This window comes from Sus scrofa, chromosome 7 (assembly GCF_054392235.1).
Source record: "Sus scrofa isolate SSC_HxYL_T2T_F1_AM1 chromosome 7, Sscrofa_HxYL_maternal_Yorkshire_Landrace_v2.0, whole genome shotgun sequence".
Classification (NCBI taxonomy): Eukaryota; Metazoa; Chordata; class Mammalia; order Artiodactyla; family Suidae; genus Sus; species Sus scrofa.
The window spans coordinates 76,684,210-76,704,198 of NC_139389.1; the positions used below are offsets into that span (position 1 = coordinate 76,684,210).

Here is a 19,989-nt window from a genome sequence, read left to right on the forward strand (position 1 = left end):
ATCCCCTGCCTGACCACAGGAGGAAATGTGCTCATCATGCCTTATGTGAGAATTTCCACTCCATGTCACAGCAATATTTCTTATAGCAAATGAATAAATTGATATTCTGGTTCTAGGCACTGAAGGAAAAAAACAAAACAAAACAAAATAAAACCTCTTTAAGCTTTGAAGTAGGGGCTAGATTTCTTCCAGCCTTTCCAGAAAGGAAACATCTACCTCTTCTCGTTGCATTTCTACTGATTAACATAATCCAATGTAAATCCTCAGGCAAAAGGCTCATTTTATAGCTAAATCTTATGGAATGCTTTACTTATTATTCCAAGAACTATGAAACAGAGTATGAAATAGTTCATTTCTCTTCCCTTTCCTCTGCACAACCAGGAAGCTTATTATCATCTGCAAAGGAGCTTTCAGAAGTGGTTGTCAAATTTTTCATGTTTGTAAAACACTTTTGAGTGTTAAAATTGGAGGCAGCCAACTTGAAGGAATTAAACAATTCAAAATAACTCTTTAAGTTATCATACCATCTCAAAGGGCCCAGAATGGATTTGTAAGTAATCTACTATCCATATGGTCTCCTTTCAGCATTGTAGCTGTTTGAGAACTATTCCTGCCCAAAAAGTGATTTCTTGTATACTTACACGGCAAAACTCTTTTGTGTTCCAGTGAATCACCAATCTCTAGAGCAAACTTAATGTTGTATTTGCCTTTACCTCTAACTTGAAGCAAACTGTACAATGTGTGCCACATCAACATTACATGTGATGAACACAACTGTTGTTTAGCAACAATTAAAGTTAAATATTGTGAAAACTTTGCTACATACTTTATCATCTCAGCACTCCAGTCAAGAACCAGTCTCATCTATTTGTTTTTGATTCCCCCATTCCAACTGGTATATTCTATTTTCTTTACCCATAATGCTTTATTTTTATTCACATTTCACTATTTTATTGCAGGCATGGCTTGCTTTCTTAAATTCTTTGTGGAAACAGACAACGTTCAAAGTAAAATATGGAAAGTAAATACTTTCTTTTTGGTGCCTACTCTCTACTGCCCTCTGCAGGTAGAAGCAAAGAATAAGTGAGGCATAACCAATTATTACCTACAGTAATTTCCAGGAGATTTTCATCCAACAGGAAGGTTTAAAGTAATTGGTGCTTTCCGAGAGGTTAACCATTATCAACTAGGCTCCGTTTATTTGTAGGAAGAGTTTCCCAATTTGCTGAAGTCCCTTCACTGTGTAAAAATTTCTGGGAACAATAAACTATTTTCCAGAGACCTCCCCATCTACTACCGCCATATACAAAGGGACATTAAAGTCCTCTCTTATTCTGGGTCAAGACCAAGGGCCTCTATGTCTGAGCCAACCCTGTAAAATTTGAGTCTGGGAGTGAAACATTAAAGAGACAGAAACATGCAAAAAAGAAAAGAGACATAAAGGTGCAAACAATGCAAGCTGTCTGTGCATGGCCGACAAATGTTAACAAATGTAGGAATCCCTGCAATGCAGCAAACAGATAAAAATTTTGTTTTCCGTTTTTACAAAAAGCTTAAGGCAGCCTGCAACATAACCAGCTAACAGGCAGCTTCAAGTCTATATAGAAAGGACTTCTGATTATGCATGGATTATTTTCTTCGGTCACACTACTTTGTATGGCTAGCAACACTGTCAGTGATGTCATCTTTTAAAACAACAGACGGGAATGTATAGGCATATTGTGCCAACTGAGCCCAAATCAATGACCTGGATAATGCAGTCAGAGTAACACTATTATTCCTCATCTAAAGCCTCTAAGCCCATAGAAAAATAACGCTAATCTGATGCAGGTTTAAGGAATACGTTATGTGGGAAAGAAAATCAAGCCCTTGTTTAATTTTATATACGTTCTAACACGTACAGGAAACATCACAAAATTTAATATCATTATAAGCATCAGAATCTGTCGTTTTTTAAGTAGTATGTTAAAAATTATTAACTATCACACAACTTTCCTATATAAGAATATTTTTAGCAATGATATTCTCTAAAAGATTGATCTCCAAATATGCATACACATAGCCTATCAATACGTTTCCGCAACTGCGAAAACAGAATGATTTACAGCATTTCTGACAGAGGAGGTAGCATTGTTTTATTAATTACAGTAAACAAAATTTTTGAAAGATTTATAGCTTTCAATTCCATCTCCCCTTGCTTTGTAATTCAATTGACTCAAACTATTTATCTAGCTTCAAAATGGGTATAATATGGATTTAGGCAGATTTAAAATTTTTCAACGTCTGAAAACTTGAGCTTTCTGAGCTGAAAAAAATGTTTCTTTAAAAGGTATGTAGGGAAGAGAACCGCTGGGTCTTTTATAACTCCTTTCAAAGCCTCCGTTGAGAAGGGTAGCCTCGGTGCAAGGGTTAGTACACACTGCCTTTGAAGACCGCACATCCGGGTCACCGAAAGCCAGGCAGAGGCCGCGCCCTTCTGGGGGCGTGGCTATGGGCGAACAGGCCTGCTCTCTGCCGGGTTGCGCCCCGCCCGCCTGTGCGGCGGGTGGCCGGAAGCCGTGGGCTATCCCCTCCCGGGCTTGAGCCATGGCTGAAAGTGGCCGGACACCTCAGGCCCGGGCGCTCCTGCAGCAGTGCTTGCATGCCCGGCTGCAAGTACGCCCCGCCGAGGGGGACGCCGCGGCCCAATGGGTGGAGGTAACATCAGCCCCGCAGCTCCTGCGGTTATTCTCTGGCGCGGTAGGAGGGTTCTTACCGCGTTGTCTCGGTGCTCTGCTCTTCCGCGTCTCCCTCCGAGCCGGCCGCGTGGCGACGGGCACGTGCAGTGGGCGGTGCTGGACTTCCGCCCGGTCAACTATCCAGTACCCTCCATTGCCGGCCTCGCTTTTCCTGTCTCCTCAATCTTGCCCCACTGACCCTGGTACCTTCTCCTTCAGATTCATTCTCCCAGCGGGAGAGGGTGTCCTCTGCTTGGGACTCAGGGAATTGGAACTTCCCCTCACCTTCTGCCTACCTGAGTGAGGGGACGTTGGGCGTAGTAGTCTCAGACATTTGCTTCAAAAGAGCAGAAAGGCTTGCTATGCCCTGCGTGTTGCTTGGGCTGCTGGAGACCTGTGTTTATCTGATTGGAGCTTATAGGTTATATTTGTTGCAGTCTTCCAGATTTGTTTAGACTCATGTTCCAGATCTCATGGAATTCCCTTTTTTTGTTGTCTTTTTAGGGCTGCATCCAGACATAGACATATGGAGGTTCCCAGGCTAGGGGTCGAATTGGAACTGTAGCCGCTGGCCTACACCACAGCCACAGCACGGCTGGATCCTTAAACCACTGAGCCAGGCCGTGAATACTATAGTATTCCTCATGGATACTCGTTGGATTCCTTTGGACTGAGCCACCGCAGGAACTCCTGAACTCCCTTTTGATTGCAGCTAGGTGTTAGTGTAGACATGAGATTGTTGCCCATGAAACACTGCCTTTTTCAAGAAACTTAAAATTTTGAATTACTTCTAACTAGGAACAAAGACTACTACTTTTATATAATGTTGCATTGTTATCATATTTCCTCGAAAGAATTTAAAACATTTACACCAATGATGCCCTTCGACTTGAATATTTGCCTTTTTAGGGCCACCCTGGGAATACCCGTCGTGGCGCAGCGGCAACGAATTCGGCTAGGAACCAGGAGGTTGTGGGTTTGATCCCTGGCCTCGCTCAGTGGGTTAAGGATCCGGCGTTGCGGTGAGCCGTGGTGTAGGTCACAGACGCAGCTAAAATCTGGCAGTTGCTGTGCTTCTGGCGTAGGCCGGAGGTTACAGCTCCTATTTGATCCCTAGCCTGGGAACCTCTATATGCCGCAGGTGCGGCCCTAAAAAGACCAAAAAAAAAAAAAGGCAGCCTGACCCTGTGCATAATTCCATGCAAAAACACGTGAAATATTCGTTAAGGCCCTCGACTTATTTTTGGAGTAAGTTGAAATGAAAAGGCAAAAAATTGTAATAATAGTAGTAAAGACTTTTGGAGGTATTCAGAAACTTTAATATAGGAGCATTTCATTTCATCTGTCGTATCTGCTAAGTCCTGTCCCAGATCTAGCATTCCTTAACAGACTACTAGTCATCACTTTAAATGCTACCCATAAACGATATATGTGGGCGGTTATTCTTAAATCACAATCTGTTACTCTTTGCCAGTTTGGAAATATTCATAAGCACAAACATTCCGATATTTTTGCCCTCCCCTTTTTCATCTCAAAAATTCATTTAGTATTTCTTACTTTTATTGTGACCTTTTAAATTTTTCTCTTCCATATTTTGAAATTTTATTCTTTTTATTTTTGCCATGCTATCCAAAGAATTGCCTATTTTTATAGTTGCTTCATGGGACATGCTCATTACTTAGATTTCTTCCATGCTTCCATATCTTTTTATATTCTTCATGCCATATCTCCTTTTGCAGAATCACAAGTTTATTGCAACCTTCTAAACTATGAGTTTGTTTAAAAACTTTAAAAGCTATTTTATTTCTCTTTCATTCCCACACATGGCTAAATTAATATAAAGAGCTGACAAGTAATTAGTGAGAGAGTAAATTCTTTCCTTTCTCAGACATCCTCTATTATTTAAAGTTCTAATTTTTAAAAGACTTTTTTTAATTGTCAAAGATTTGAAGGTTACTTTTCGTGTTCTTAGTTCCATTTGTTTAGGCTTTTTGCTTTCAGAGGCTAATGCTCTTCCTCAGAGGTGAATTTCATTAAGCTACAGTGAGAATTATCTGTGGTTTCCTATATATCTGAAATGTTCTATTTATATCAAAAGAAGCTACAAGGAAAGTGATTTCAACTTGAAGAGAGGAATTTGTAGGTCACAGTTTAAGAGATTTTGGAATAAACTAAAAGAAAACACCTTAAAAAGGAGATAGTATGGTGAATGGGAAGGACAGGGGTTTATTTCTGCAAATAATTAGATACTTAATTCTGACATTGCATGTGTCCACATATGAATATGCTTGAGGTTTTGGCCTGTGCTGAAATAAACCCAATGGAGAGACCTGTGGCACTGGTGCAATTATCTGTATCATTCAGCCTGCTAGCTCCTTATTATAGGTGTGCATTGGAGGCACTTGCTTTTTCCAGGAGCACAGTTCCACTTTTAAAAGGTTACTTCTTTTCCAGGTAAATCAGGTGCGAGTGCTGAGCTACATTTATACTTACATAGAGGACTGTTTAGGTAACACATAGAGCCTGTAAAATATTGTTGAATTTAGTCCAGATAAATTGAGTCCGTATTGTGTACAAAAGAGTCTGTAAAATGCTTTTGTAGTTAAAATGTAAAAGTGTTTCAGTCCTTAAATTTCTTTTTACATGCTCATTTAATAAGCACTTATATAGCTCTTACTATGAACCAGCTACTGTTTTAAGTGCTTTACAAATATTAACCCATTTAAACTTTATAGTAGTTCTTGAACTCAAAAGATTAATCTACAAAATAGGGAGTTCCCGTCGTGGCTCAGTGGTTAACAAATCTGACTAGCATCCATGAAGACGCAGGTTCCATCCCTGGCCTTGCTCAGTGGGTCAAGGAACAGGCATTGCTGTGAGCTACAGGGTAGGCCGCAGATGCAGCTCAGATCCTGCGTTGCTGCAGCTGTGGCATAGCCTGGCAGCTACAGCTCCGATTTAACTCCTAGCCAGGGTACCTCCATATGCCAAGGGCACAGCCCTAAAAAGCAAAAAAAGAAAAAAAAAAGTTAAACTACAAAATAAAAAAACATAATGATTCACTCAGCAAAATCAGTCATTTATCAAGTGTCTCTTTTCCATGTAGTCTTTCCTACAAGAGCTAATAAAGAAATATCCAAGTCATTATACAAAATAAATAAGCTTACATTCCTGATAACAGACCTCTTGATGTAGAACTTAACATGAATGCAGTTTCCAAGGTTTAAACACTGTGTATTTCAAGCATTAACAAAAATAACAAAAAAAAATTGGATAGTAATTTCTTGGAGTTTATTGAAATAGAATCAGTATTTCTTATTTTCACTATCTGAAAGTAAGTGCATTAAGTGGAACAAAGAATAAGTCAAAAGACATCAGTTACAGTGTTATTTATGTATCAGCCTTATCTGATATAATGATAATTCATTTGGTTTTAAATAAATGGGCTCCTCCAAACTAAATGTTTCTATCAGTCTTACTTGAGGAGGAGGAGGATGCTAGTTCATAGTCCTAATGATTTTGATTAGAAATAGGAGTTTGAAAGTGTAATTTGAGGGTTTTACTGCTCTTGGCTACATTTTAAACTTAATTTTTGAAAGAAATGATAAAAGAGGTGACTGAATATTGAAAAAAGATTTTATTTTCTCACATATTTAAGAAATTCAATCTATTTTGAAAGTTATTTCTCTTATTTTGCATTTAACCTTTTATATATACATAGAAACAGTTGTGAAGGTTTATTCATGTACCTCTGTATCTCTATATAGAAGTTTCTTTCTAATCTGAATTTATTGTGGTTTCTCATAGATTCAGAGAGGATTAGTGATCTATGTGTGCTTTTTCAAGGGAGCTGATAAAGAACTTCTTCCAAAAATGGGTACGTGTTTGTTTGATGTTCTTTCTTTTTTAAAGGTGAGGGTGAATAGCAATAGATAGATGAACCAGAAGGGGCACAATCTTAAATTGTACTGGTGGGTAAGTTATAAATGACTTAACTCTGTATACTATTGTTGTATTTAGCAATTTGCCTATTCCAGAGGTTAATGTCAGCAAATGTGGTGAAATACTTTTAAAATATTTGCAGCATTTCAGATGGTTTATAGATTGATTTAGAAGAGTGAACACAGGAGTTCCCATCATGGCTCAATGGTTAACAAATCTGACTAGGAACCATGAGGTTGTGGGTTCAATCCCTGGCCTCGCTCAGTGGGTTAAGGCTCCCGCATTGAGCTTTGGTATAGGTCTCAGACGAGGCTCAGATCCCACGTTGCTATGGTTGTGGTGTAGGCCAGTGGCTATAGCTCTGATTAGACCCCCTAGCCTGGGAACCTCCCATATGCTGCGGGGGCGGCTCTAAAAAGGCAAAAATAAAAATAAGAAAGTGTGTACACATACACACAGAGACAACACACTGTGATTGAGCCAAGGATACAGAAACTTTTTGGAAGCAGGGTGGCCACATAGGGAGAAACAGATGCTCCATTTCTTAAAATAGTTTCCAATATTTGCAGAGTCCCTAACAGGGTCATATAGGTAACAGTATATGAACAAGATGTGGTTCCCATCAAATCTGTACAGATCAGGCTTACATCATTATTACAGAACTTCCACTAATTGTGTAAATATGATTTTTTTGTTTGTTTTGCTATTTTAGGGCCACACCTGCAGAGTATGGAGGTTCCCAGGCTAGGGGTCAAATTGGAGCTGTGGCTACTGGCCACAGCCACAGACACAGCCACTCTGGATCCAAGCTGGGTCTGCAACCTACACCTTAGTTCATGGCAACGCTGGATCCTTAACCCACTGAGCAAGGCCAGGGATCAAACCCACATCTTCATGGATCCTAGTCGGGTTCGTTAACCGCTAAGCCATGAAGAGAACTCCTAAATGCAATTCTTGAACCAAGCTCAGTTTCATCACAACCACACCTCCTCCAAGGGCAGAGAAAGCAGACTGAGTGTTCAGGCATTTCTGACAATAATATACCTGCCTGCAGCTTTCCAGTATCTGAGATAGTCCATAACACTGCACATTCCTTGTGATAAATATATATGTTCAGATATACCAAGCCAAATAAAATACGTCTCAAGACAGTATTTGATATAATAATTATGTCCAAAAAATAAATAAATAAAAGTTTGAAGTAATGGAGCTGTCTTTAAGGTTAGGGACACGTTATATTTGCTTCATTAGTACAGACGATACCCATTAGTTGGATTAACAAGAAATATAAAGTATACAGATGAGTAGTTGAAACATGCAGAAGCTAACCTAGGAGAGTTTGAAATAGTGGAGCTCATGAGTAAACAGCGCAGGGAGGAACATCTGGGACAAAGGGCTAAAACTCTCAGGGGATTTTATGCTGAGACATCAAACATGTATGACACCTTTGTCAGAGGATGAAACTTTAGACTTGAGGCAGGACAGTAGGTGAAAATGGAAAGCCAGTAACTGTTACAGTTTGAAATTTGAAGCTGGGGGATAATAGGGAGCTTTAAAGGGTTCAAAGAGAAAACGAAATGAAGGCTCCTGTTATAAAGGATGATTGCCAGGACTTAATGCTTAGGTACTGGACATTCTGTTTTTTCCTTGAATTAAAGCTTTATTGACCATAAAAAGTATATAGTAGAAATCTTCAAAAATAGAAGAGCAATTTTGTCATTATGACTAAAGATTGTCTTCCTAAAGTTGTTTTATATTTTCTTAAATGGATCTTAATTGTAATAAGCCAAAATGAACCAACCAAAATCCAAACTGCATTTCGTTTTATGGTAAGTAAATCGTTTGTGCTTCCATGTATGTTTTTCTGAGTTCACTTTGAATCCGTGCATGAAATTGTGGTCAATTAAAAAACACTGAGATGATCTGCCTTAACTCTTTCAGTAGATAGTCTAACATAAAGCTTGTATTTATCATGATTCCCAGTAAAGAACTGAGACTCAAAAAAAAAACCACAATCTACTGGTGATTAGAATGCTCATAACTAGGGGGTTATAAGCAAAATAAGTCCATCTATTATTGATAATAGGAGCTTATTCTTCCCTCTATTCCTGGAGGCAAAGTAAGCCAGGGTGATGGGATTCTTTTAAATCCTACCTCATACTTATTTCATGGATTCAGATCTTTCCAATCAAATCATGTACCTCTGGGAACATGACAACCAGTTATATCCATGAAGTCTGAAATAGCATGGCTAATGTAGAGATGTGCAAAGTCTCCCTCAATTCATCTTCAGTATAATTGGACTGAGATCCAGGGGCCTGTCAAAGCTTAACTTGCCATATACATCATTAGAGGTACTTGATTGATAACCTTTCTTAAGATCTTTGCTTTTCTGACATGCCATTAATTCATTGTCTCATTTTAATTCTTACTGACATTTGTGTTTGTGTTATATTTACTTCTGCATACTGATATTTGTGTATCAACAGCATTAACTGAATTCTCAGTTAGAGCCAGTAGAGGGAGGTGTAGAAGTATAATAAATTGTATGTACCTCTGGCCTGTTATTTCAAAACAGCCTCCTTACTAGCCTGAGGCCTGGATTGCTGCATAGTGATTTCTGTGGAATGAAATGCTCTGGAGAGTTACAGTTTCCTTAGAAGCTGTCAATAAGGACTACTGGCTATATAGCAAAGTCCTATTTGTAACAGAATATTAGAGGTACTTTATTTATTTGTTTATTTATTTTTGTCTTTTTGCCATTTCTTGGGCCGCTCTTGCGGCATATGGAGGTTCCCAGGCTAGGGGTCTAATCAGAGCTGTAGCTGTTGGCCTACACCAGAGCCACAGCAATGCCAGATCCAAGCCACATCTGCAACCTATACCACAGCTCATGGCAACGCCGGATCCTTAATCCACTGAGCAAGGTCAGGGATCAAACCTGCAACTTCATGGTTCCTAGTCGAATTCGTTAACAACTGTGCCACGACGGGAATTCCTGAAAATTAGAGGTACTTTAAAATAGATGTTAGTTAAATGAAAATTGATAGCATGTAAGCATAGCTTGCTTAGGCATTCATTTGGATGTTCACCTTGGCGGGTTTTTACCAGGTTAATTCCTTGATTTGTAGAGGGGGGTGGACATACTGAATCCTTGATAATATTTACTACAGGCTCTCTGATAATTGAAACCATTGACTGCCCTACCAAAAAAGTGTACCTGTTCAAGCCTGATTATTCACACAGGAGTGTGAGGTTTCAATAGTTCCTTTTACCTTTTGTCCTCTCAGGACTGTTCTTCACAAGCAGAAGTTATTTATACCCTTTAGAAGTAGGAAGACCCCAAGGGTGTTTATATTAAGCATTTCTTGGGTTTATTGTTTTGAAAATTGGTGGTGTTGAGATGTAAAGATTTTCTAAGTTTATATTTTTAGCTACACATGGCTATTTATGGTTATTTTGACACTTATTAGCCATCAGAATATAATTTTATAAATGCCATAAAATAACAATACCATATTTTCTCATATATATGTATTAAGATAGCCAGTAACATCTATACCACTGGATTTACTTTTTAGTTGACAGTGAATTTCTGATGATTCTTGCTTTCACCGTTATTCTTCCACAGGTGATATTGGTAAAATGATAATTCATGCTAATAATGCCTTTGAGGTTACAAAAACTGCATAATCAGCTGGTTTACAACAGGATTGAACCTGGAACCTTTCAGGGTAAAACTCTTGGCAATTAAGTTTAACATAATAGGAGTTCCCACTGTGGCTCAGTGGTTAATGAATCCACCTAGGAACTCTGAGGTTTCGGGTTCAATCCCTGGCCTCACTTAGTGGGTTAAGGATCTGGCATTGCCCTGAGCTGTGGTGTAGGTTGCAGACACGGCTCGGATCCTGAGTTGCTGTGGCTCTGGCATAAGCTGGAGGCTACAGCTCCGATTGGACCCCTAGCCTGGGAACCTCCATATGCTGCAGATACAGCCCTTCAAAAGACCCAAAAAAAAAAAAAAAAAAAAAAGTTTAAAATAAATGCACTTAAGTTTTCTATTTAATATTCTTTGTTATAAAGCAGAATTTGGTATGAGGAGCATCTATCATGGTCTTTTCCCAGTGGACTTTGCTTTGAAATATAAAAAGAAGCAAAAAGGCAAAATCAAATCTTTTCATGTATCCCCCAGGGCAACAATATTTTGAAGTTCCAGTATACATTTAATCCTTTACTCCTTTCTGGATGATCTTATTATTAGATCGCAACGTCTGAGTCAGATTTAAAACATCCTTCCATTTTCTGCATGAAGTTTGCCTTGTCTTTCATGCTTAGATCACTTAGCTTACTGAAGCAGTATTGAAAATCTAAATAGAAACTTTGCGTAAAAATCATGAGCTGACAAATTGGATATTCAACATGAGATTTGCTGACTAGAAGATTGTTGGTTTTCTTCATATTTGTTTTTTACTTCAAAATGTTTTCCCTTTCTTCCCCACCCAGTTAATACACTGTTAAATGTGAAATTGAGTGAAACCGAAACTGGCAAGCACGTCTCTATATTGGATCTACCTGGCAACATTCTTATCATCCCTCAAGCCACCCTTGGGGGGAGAGTAAAAGGAAGAAACATGCAGTATCACTCTAACTCTGGGAAAGAAGAAGGGTTAGAACTTTATTCCCAATTTGTATCTCTTTGTAAAAAAGAATTAGCTGCTAATAGCAAGTGTGCTGAAGCTGGGGTTGTGGTGGAACACGGCACTTACGGAAACAGGCAGGTGTTAACACTAGACACCAATGGACCATACACACACCTAATTGAGTTTTGAAAAATTGTAAGTTCCTACAGCTGTTTTCTGGAATAAATTGATCTTGGGGTGTAATTAGATTTTTCTTCCCCTTCTTCTTGAATACACTAATCTGCAGCATTTTTAGACAAGAAAATCCTGGATCCCATCCATAACTCCACAGCCTGCTAACTGGATGACTTTGCCAAGTCACCTAAAATCTGGACCTCAGTCACCTTTCATCCTGCTTTCCCTACACTAACACTCAAAAATTTGAAAAGTGCATTCTCATCACTTTATGGTCCATTAAAAGAACTGGAAATGTTCTTTTTTTTTTTTTTTTTTTTTTTTTTATTTTCCCACTGTACAGCAAGGGGGTCAGGTTATTCTTACATGTATACATTACAATTACATTTTTTCCCCCACCCTTTGTTCTGTTGTGGAAATGTCCTTAGAGGGGTGTATTTAAGCATTTTGCAATGAAAATTTTGTTGAAATCAAGAAAAATATATTTCTGACACCTCAAATGTATGTAATAGGTAATAAAAATCACTATTTGTATTAAAATTAGGAAAACCCCAGCACAAACTGATTATAATTTTGTCAATTCTGTTTTGGTATTTCAGATTTCCATATTTGGAATGAAAGAATGAGAAATTTGCTATTCCTTTTTAATACCTATGAAAATGTGATATAGAAATGTTATTGTGCATTTTAATATTACTTTCCAAGGATGTCCAAGTGCTTTATATTACTTTAAGAATCTTTAGTTGATAATAGGAACAAGGTGTAGGGGAATTAAAACTTATTTTTATTTAATATACCAATGGGTTAATCTGTTTTCAGTTTTTTTGTTTTGTTTTTTATCAAAACAAGGTATGTCTTATTTTCTCTCTTTGGTTTTTAAAAGTTAGTGCTTCATGAAATTAGTGTTAGTTCATAAATTTTTTAGAAAGTTCCTTTCTTGTTGATTTAAATTGCTACAAAAGGAATAAAAGGGAAGCTTTCTATTATTTGAAAACAAGTTGACTTGTTCGTTTCCATTTTATCTACTTAATGATTTGGAGCCAGTATCATTTTATTCTATTAGTGAATGTTTGTGTCTCCCCATCCCCACCGCCAAATTCATACGTTGAAGTCCCCCAATATGATGACATTTGGAGATGGGGCCTTTGGAAGGTAATTAGGGTTAATAGGTCATGAGAGTGGGGCCCTCATGATAGGATTACTGTCCTCATAAGAAGAAACACCAGAGAGCTTGCTCACTCTCTGCCCACTCTTTGAGGATGCAGTGAGCAGGGGGCTATTTACAAGCCAAGATGAGAATCCTTACCAGAAACTGACCACACTGGTGCCGAGATCTTGAACTTCTAGCCTCCAGAGCTATAAGAAAATAAATTTCTGTTATTTAAGCCTCCCAGTCTATGGTATTTTGTAAAACAGTCCAAGCTGACTAAGACAGTGCTGTAAGATAGTTAATAAGGAAGAGTTTTTAAAACCAAGAAAGGAACATTTACAAGAAGTTGAAAAAGTAAATGAATCAATAAAAGGTAATACTCATTTTTCGCAAACTCCTCTGACTTAATAAGATATTTTAAAGAGTAAAAATGAATAGTTCTAATTATCAAAAAGATGAAATTAACTTCAACAAACATCTTAAGTAGCTGCTGAAAATTCTTTGGTCTTATAATTTCTTTAGGTTTGTGTTCCTAAGATACATAACATTTTTGTTATCACAAAAAAATCCTATTTTCTCTATATCCTTCCTGTACCATTCTATTTTGGAACTCGAGGATCAATAACTGGCTTGGTAGTGAGCTCATTGTCCTTAACTTTTGTGTTATCGATTTGCAATACCCTTATTGAAATGTAATAAACTATTCATAAACTTAAAACTCCAGTTTTCTCAAAGCTTCTCCAAGGAGGTGTATATGTCTTTCAAAAAGATTATGTGTTACCTATTTTAAATCATTTTGATTTTGTGTGTGGGTGAAATGCTGACTCATGGCCCTAGATTGCTGTTTTATGGTTCAGGCCATTCTCCTTTTAAAAGATTTGAAATTTCAGCTACCTGAAGGGTTATAAAGCAGAAGGTGACAGCCAAGTTTGTTTCATTTCCAAGGAGGCTAGAACAGGAGGGAAACAGCAAGAGAAATAATAGATATGAAAATAACTACACCTTGGCTTTCTATAGCTCTTCTGGCCCAAGGTCCTCAAAGAACCTTCAATAGATACCTAATTTTATCTTCACAGTATATAATGAGGATAGTGCTGTGGAAAGTAAGACAATGCTTAGGTAATTTTCCCAAGATCACACATTAGGGAGGAATAATTTCTATCCCTCTGGCTTTCCTTGTAGTGAGAGTAGAAACTGATCTTTATAAAGGCTTAGCATCTTCCAGTGTGGATCACTTGAAAAAGAACAGCCAGTATGTGGTTTATTTGCTAAATTACGTGACAGTAGGGTTGTACCTAATTTAGGTGCCTTCTGCCTCTGTTTTTTTAGATTTCTAAAATGTTTAAATTAGAATATCATTTCTAAATACTATTTGTCCATTTGGGAACTTCATGGATTCAATAATAGGAAATACTGTGTATAAGACATGGGCTACCAATGAGTTTGAATATATTGAGTATAATCTTTCAAAGTAAATTAACACATTACTTCATCAGTTCAGGTCAAAAGAAGGCATGGCGTTAATGAATAATATCTATATTAATGATTTATTGACTCCACAATGAAAAACCTAAACTTACCAAATACTATAATCAAGTACTATAAAAAACTTACCAAATACTACAAAATCCTGTGCCGCTTGTTTTGGAGACTAAGAATTCACATTGGTGTTAGAATGATAGGTCAAATTTTTACTATCTACGATTAACATTGCTCAGACTTCTCATTGTGACTCAGTGGGTATAGAACCCAACATAGTGTCCATGAGTATGTGGGTTTAATCCCTGTCCTCGCTCAAGGAGTTAAGGATCCAGCATTCCTGCAAGCTGTGGTGTATGTCGCAGATGCGGCTCAGATGCCATGTTACTGTTGCTGCGGCGTAGGTGTCAGCTGCAGGTGCTATTCAACCCCTAGACTAGGAACCTCCACATGCAGCAGGTGCGACTATCAAAAAAAAAAAAAAAAAAAATTCCGAGGACGTGATTGTTATATTACAGTTTATTTTTTTTAACCCACGTGATAGTGAAACTATTTCTAGAAGTGCTTTACCTATTAATTTATTGAAATAAGACTACTTTCTGAAAGGGAAAAACTACTAGAAAAGTAACATTTTCATTCTGAAGCCACATTTTCATTCTGGTGATGACTTTAAATGTCTGTTTATTTTGATAGTCTCCTAATTATTCTCCCTTCTCTTATATCTCCTATGTCTAATCCTTTTCATCAGACTCTTTCTTTTTTTTTTTTTTTTTTTTTGTCTTTTTGCCATTTCTTGGGCCGTTCCCGCGGCATATGGAGGTTCCCAGGCTAGGGGTCGAATCGGAGCTGTAGCTGCTAGCCTACGCCAGAGCCACAGCAACGCGGGATCCGAGCCGCATCTGCGACCTACACCACAGCTCACAGGCAACGCCGGATCGTTAACCCACTGAGCAAGGGCAGGGATCGAACCTGCAACCTCATGGTTCCTAGTCAGATTCGTTAACCACTGCGCCACGACGGGAACTCCTCATCAGACTATTTCTAAGGTAATGTTTCTAGAACATTCATTCCTCTGATATTCCACTGTTCAGAAACTTTTTTAACTTTTCTTTTTTTTTTTTTTAAGTCTACACCCACAGCATATGGAAGATCCCACGCCAGGGGTTGAGTCAGACCTGCAGCTGCTGACCTATACCACAGCAATGCCAGATCGAAGCCAAGTCTGCAGCCTACACCACAGCTCATGGCAATCTGGATCCTTAACCTACTGAGCAAGACCAGGGACCGAACCTGCATCCTCATGGATACTAGTCAGATTCGTTAGCACTGAGCCACAATGGGAAGCCCTGTAACTCTTTTCTATCTGCAAGACAAAGTCTAAACTTCTGGGTTGGCATGAAGCTTCTCCATACTCCTTAGGAGTGAATGAAATCGGGCAGTAAGAAATGTAGAGGACTAAAGTCAGAATCCTGAGAAAACAAAAAAAGGGCACATGAGAGTCCAGAGCCTACTACAGAGGTTAGAAGGGTAGAGAGAACCAGAAAATATATTGTTAACAGAAAAGATAGTTTTCAAGAAGTAAACAGTGATAATGTGACAATGTCGGTGCCAAATACTGAAGAAAAATTAGGTGACCCAAATACTGAAGAGACTGGCCTAGCGGTTAGGTGTTTTCAAGCTTATTGGAAATTTGAGTAAAATTTGTAGGAGTTGGTAGAATTATAAAAAGATTCTTAATATTTTGTCTTAGGATAGAAGTGTTTCAAAGTGTGCCAATGGACTACTTGTACAGGAATTACCTGGGAAGTGTAAGATTTTACCAAATGCAATTTTCTAGGACCATCCTAATATTGAATTAGAATCTCAGGAGTCATATAATCTATCTGGTCACCAATCTCCCCAACATGATTCTTATGTATACTGGAATCTCTGGGACCACTGTTACTCAGAATGAAGCCCAGACATCTAATGCTGGGAGTACAGTTTTATAATCTGGCTCCAGATCAACTTTCTAACCCTTTCTCCCACTATTCCTCTATTCCTTTATCCAATATAGCTCTATTACACTTCTCTTAGATCATGCTCATATATGTTGCTTTCTGCCCTCCTCTAAATCCATCATTCAATATCTAGCTCAAATCAACCTCTTCTGAACCTACAGTAATTTCTCCTGTCTCTACCTTTCTGGGCATTATAGGTGTCCCACTCTTGACACATCTTTTTTTTTTTTTTTTTTTTTGACTGTGACCAGCATGCCCAGGGTAAATAGAAGTTCCCAGACCAGCGACTGAACCTGCACCACAGCAATGACCCCAGCTGCAGCAGTGACAATACCAGATCCTTACCCTACTGAGCCACCAGGGAACTTCAAACTTGTAACATTTTTCTTATGAGACTGAATACTTTGCTTTTGTTTGTTTGTTTTTAATGTTCATATATCTTAACTGCAAGAATATAAACAATGTTGGGCAGAGACAATGTAACAATGAGCATATGTGGTATAATGCAATTTTTTTCTTAATCTGCCACAGTCTTTCCATAGCACCTTGTTGTCCACAATCAATAATTTGCAGTAAATGTAACCTGAATTAACATGGAGATGCGTCAGTGACTAGAATACTTTTGATTTGGGTTCAGTTTTACCAGTAATTCACACATAGATTTCGTTGTCATCAAGGAAAAAAGAGAGGTTGGAATGTGTAGGACACAAGTATAATACCTCTACTCCTTGCTTTAGTATAATAGACAACACCGGAAAAGTTATAGACAAACTAAAACAGGCTTTTGAGATTCAACACAAATGTGGGCACTGCAGTTTCTATTTCATTTCTTTATTACTTTATGATATCAGAGTGTTAAAAAGAAAAGCCACAGGCCCAGAATAGTGTCACTTGTACTAAAACCCATGATACCACACCTAGATCTAATACCTAACCTAATTGCTGTTTCAACCTTCACCAGAAATGTAGTCTGTAATCTACCAGTCTGGACTTTTCTGGTCAGCACAATGAAGTAATCTGCCTTGTGGGCTTTCTCCATCCTCCAGAGGAAGAAGAGGCCATCTGTGTAATAAAACCCTCACCTTTCCCTTCTCCCCTTCCTCCCACAAAAGCTCCTGGCCTAAAAATAATCCTTTCTTTTCTTTTGCTAATAGCTTCCTTGGCCCATCCTTCTTCTTATAAAAACCTCCCATTTTGTACAACCCTTTGGAGAGCCCATCTAGTTGCTAGATGGAATGTAGCCTTCTTCTTCAGTTTCCTAATAAAGCCTATTAGAGCTTCAATTTACTCAGTTGAATTTTGTTTAACTAGATTTTCTTAAGGTTTACTCTATGGTATCTTTCTAATATAGCATAACTGTATTTATGTACCTACAAAAAAAAAAAGTGTGTAAAAAGCAAGCCCTTCTTAAAATACAGAAGAAAAAACTATTTCATTTAATAAAACCTGTATTTTTAGTCCTTTTTTAATTTTTATTTGTCTTTTCAGGGCTGCACCCTCAGCAAATGGAAGTTCCCAGGCCGAGGGTCATATCGGAGTTACGGCTGCCAACCTACACCACAGCCACGGCAATGTCAGAACTCAGACGGGTCTGCAACCTACATCACAGCCTATAGCAACCCAATAAGCGAGGCCAGGGATCAAACTCTTGTCCTGATGGATACTAGTTGGGTTCATTACTGCTTAGGCACAAGAGGAACTCCTGAGTCCTTAAAAAACAAAACAAAACAAAAAAAACCGCAACTTTTCGTGAATCAAATAGAAATGTCCTTATCTTTAAACATGAATTTTGGAGTTCCCACGTGGCTCAAAGAGTAAGGATCCGGCATCATTGCTGCAGTGTCTTGGGTCACTGCTGTGTTGTGGGTTGGATCCCTGGCTGTAGGTGTGGCCAAAAAACAATGTTATAGATATGATTTTTTTTTTTTTTTTTTTTTTTTTTTTTGTCTTTTTGCCTTTTCCAGTGCCGCTCCTGTGGCATATGGAGGTTCCCAGGCTAGGGGTGGAATCAGAGCTGTAGCCACCGGCCTACAGCAGCACCACAGCAACTCGGGATCCAAGCCGTGTCTGCAACCTACACCACAGCTCAAGGCAATGCCAGATCATTAACCCACTGAGTAAGGCCAGGAATCGAACCCGCAACCTCATGGTCCCTAGTCGGATTCGTTAACCACTGCGCCATGACAGGAACTCCATAGATATGAATTTTGATGCAACAAGCTTTAAGACCCTTCTTCATTTAATTACAAAATAAAGCAGTTCTGTGGAATGCCTCACAAACAGCAAACATCATGATAAATATGACACTACTTCTTCTCACTGGACTTTTCTGTATGAATGATTCTTCACACTGAGCTAACTAGCATTTTTCTCTTAAGAAGCTTTAATAAAATTTGACCTTTACTTTGGCTTTTTTTCTGAATGTGGAAAGAAGAATTTATGTAGAAAATGCACCAGAACCTATGTAACAGTATCTGAGAAACATTAGCTAATATTGTTATAAACAGTTGGGACTGGGAAAGTAATTGTGGACTTTTTTTTTTGAGGAGGAGATATGGAGTTTTTTGTGCTACATCTGACTATACTAAGTGCCATCCTTCGCTCCAACTAACGTAGGTAAACTCAGACACACTTTCTACTCTTAAAAGGCATTCTTTTAATTCACTTTTGAGCCCCTAGGTAAGTCTCTTTAATGAGTAGGTGTGATCATCGTGGTTTAATTTTCTCTGTGCCTGGATTATTTTATATCCTGATTACATTCAGATAGTCCTCATGGCTTTGATTCTTTTTTATTGTATGCATACACCTTTTTTTAAGCCTGATGTTGAATATATTCTAACATTTGCTTAATACTGTATCATGAATAGTTGCTCTCCACTTAAAAGTGATAGTCCTTAGAATCTGCAGTCAGCAGTAAAGCTGGGAGCTGTGTGAAATACAAATTGTTCAAGATATGACCCTTAACCCCAAGGAATTTACCATCTAGTAGGGGACAGGATAGACACAGAAATGAGGTAGGTACTGTGTGATCACTGATACTTGGTCAATGCTATCTTTGAGCTATAGAATAGTGGCAGAGAGGGAAGACGCTTCTGGCTAGAGTGCAGAATCCCTGTGTTAAAACAGGTGTTGCTGGAGTTCCCGCTGTGGCATAACAGGATCAGTGGCCTCTAGACACAGGTTCGACCCCTGGCCCAGCACAATGGATTAAAGTTCCGGTGTTGCCACACCTGTCATAGGTTGAATTGCAGTTGGGATCTGATCCCTGGCCTGGGAACTCCATATGCCAGGTATAGCAACTTAAGAGTGGATAGAATTTCTACAGGCTCAAGGGTTGGAGGAGAGCAGTTCAAACATTGTCTGGACTAGTAAAGTGCCATTGAAGGCTTTTAAAAAGAAGAGTGACATAATTAAGACAGTTTTGAGGTGGATAGACCTGGCAGGATTATTCTCCTGTCAGTTGCTTCATTTGCAAATATTTTCTCCCATTCTGTGGGGTGTGTTTTCATTTTGTTTATGGTTTCCTTTGCTGTGAAAAACTTTTAAGTTTAATTAGGTCCCATTTGGTTTTTCTGTTGTTGTTTTTTTACATAAGGATAACAAGAAATTTTTGTGGGAGAAAGACAGATTGGTTTGGGGGTTTTGTTTTTTGTTTGTTTTGTTTTGTTTGAGGAGTGCAGATGTAAGGGGATTAGGGCTCAATTACAACATGGGAATGACTGTGAACAAGGGAATAAACATAACTGGGGGTATAGAAAGTGTTTTGAAGAAAAATGCACTTCAGGGCAGGGCAGTTGATTGGTTTTGGCAAAGCTAAAGGGAGATATCAAAAATCATTCTAGGAGTTCCCACTGTGGCACAGTAGGTTACTGATCTGGCTTGTCTTT

At 38.4% G+C, this 19,989-nt stretch overlaps 1 protein-coding gene and 1 long non-coding RNA gene across 13 annotated transcripts in view; one reads left to right on the forward strand and one right to left on the reverse strand.

Annotated features, from left to right (window-relative positions):
• LOC102164814 (uncharacterized) overlaps positions 1 to 2,817 on the reverse strand; it is a 71,256-nt gene extending 68,439 nt beyond the window's left edge. For all 8 annotated transcript variants that reach the window (XR_014810697.1, XR_014810698.1, XR_014810699.1 and 5 more), the window contains exon 1: positions 2,756 to 2,817. This is a non-coding gene — a long non-coding RNA (uncharacterized LOC102164814). The remainder of the gene's footprint in view (positions 1 to 2,755) is intronic.
• DTD2 (D-aminoacyl-tRNA deacylase 2) lies at positions 2,576 to 16,497 on the forward strand. Of its 5 annotated transcripts, none has more exons than XM_084969044.1 (4): positions 2,576 to 2,697; positions 6,525 to 6,594; positions 8,446 to 8,488; positions 11,163 to 13,341. In XM_084969044.1, exons 1-4 carry the CDS (start codon positions 2,587 to 2,589, stop codon positions 11,164 to 11,166), a joined length of 228 nt encoding a protein of 75 aa, XP_084825170.1. In that variant the 5' UTR covers positions 2,576 to 2,586; the 3' UTR covers positions 11,167 to 13,341. The 5 variants fall into 5 exon arrangements, with proteins under 5 accessions (XP_084825170.1, XP_013833589.1, XP_084825169.1 ...); XM_013978135.3 differs by having other exon boundaries at positions 2,576 to 2,739; positions 11,163 to 11,302; XM_084969043.1 differs by lacking the exons at positions 8,446 to 8,488; positions 11,163 to 13,341 and adding an exon at positions 16,354 to 16,497 and having other exon boundaries at positions 2,576 to 2,739.
• The last annotated feature ends 3,492 nt before the right edge of the window (positions 16,498 to 19,989 follow it).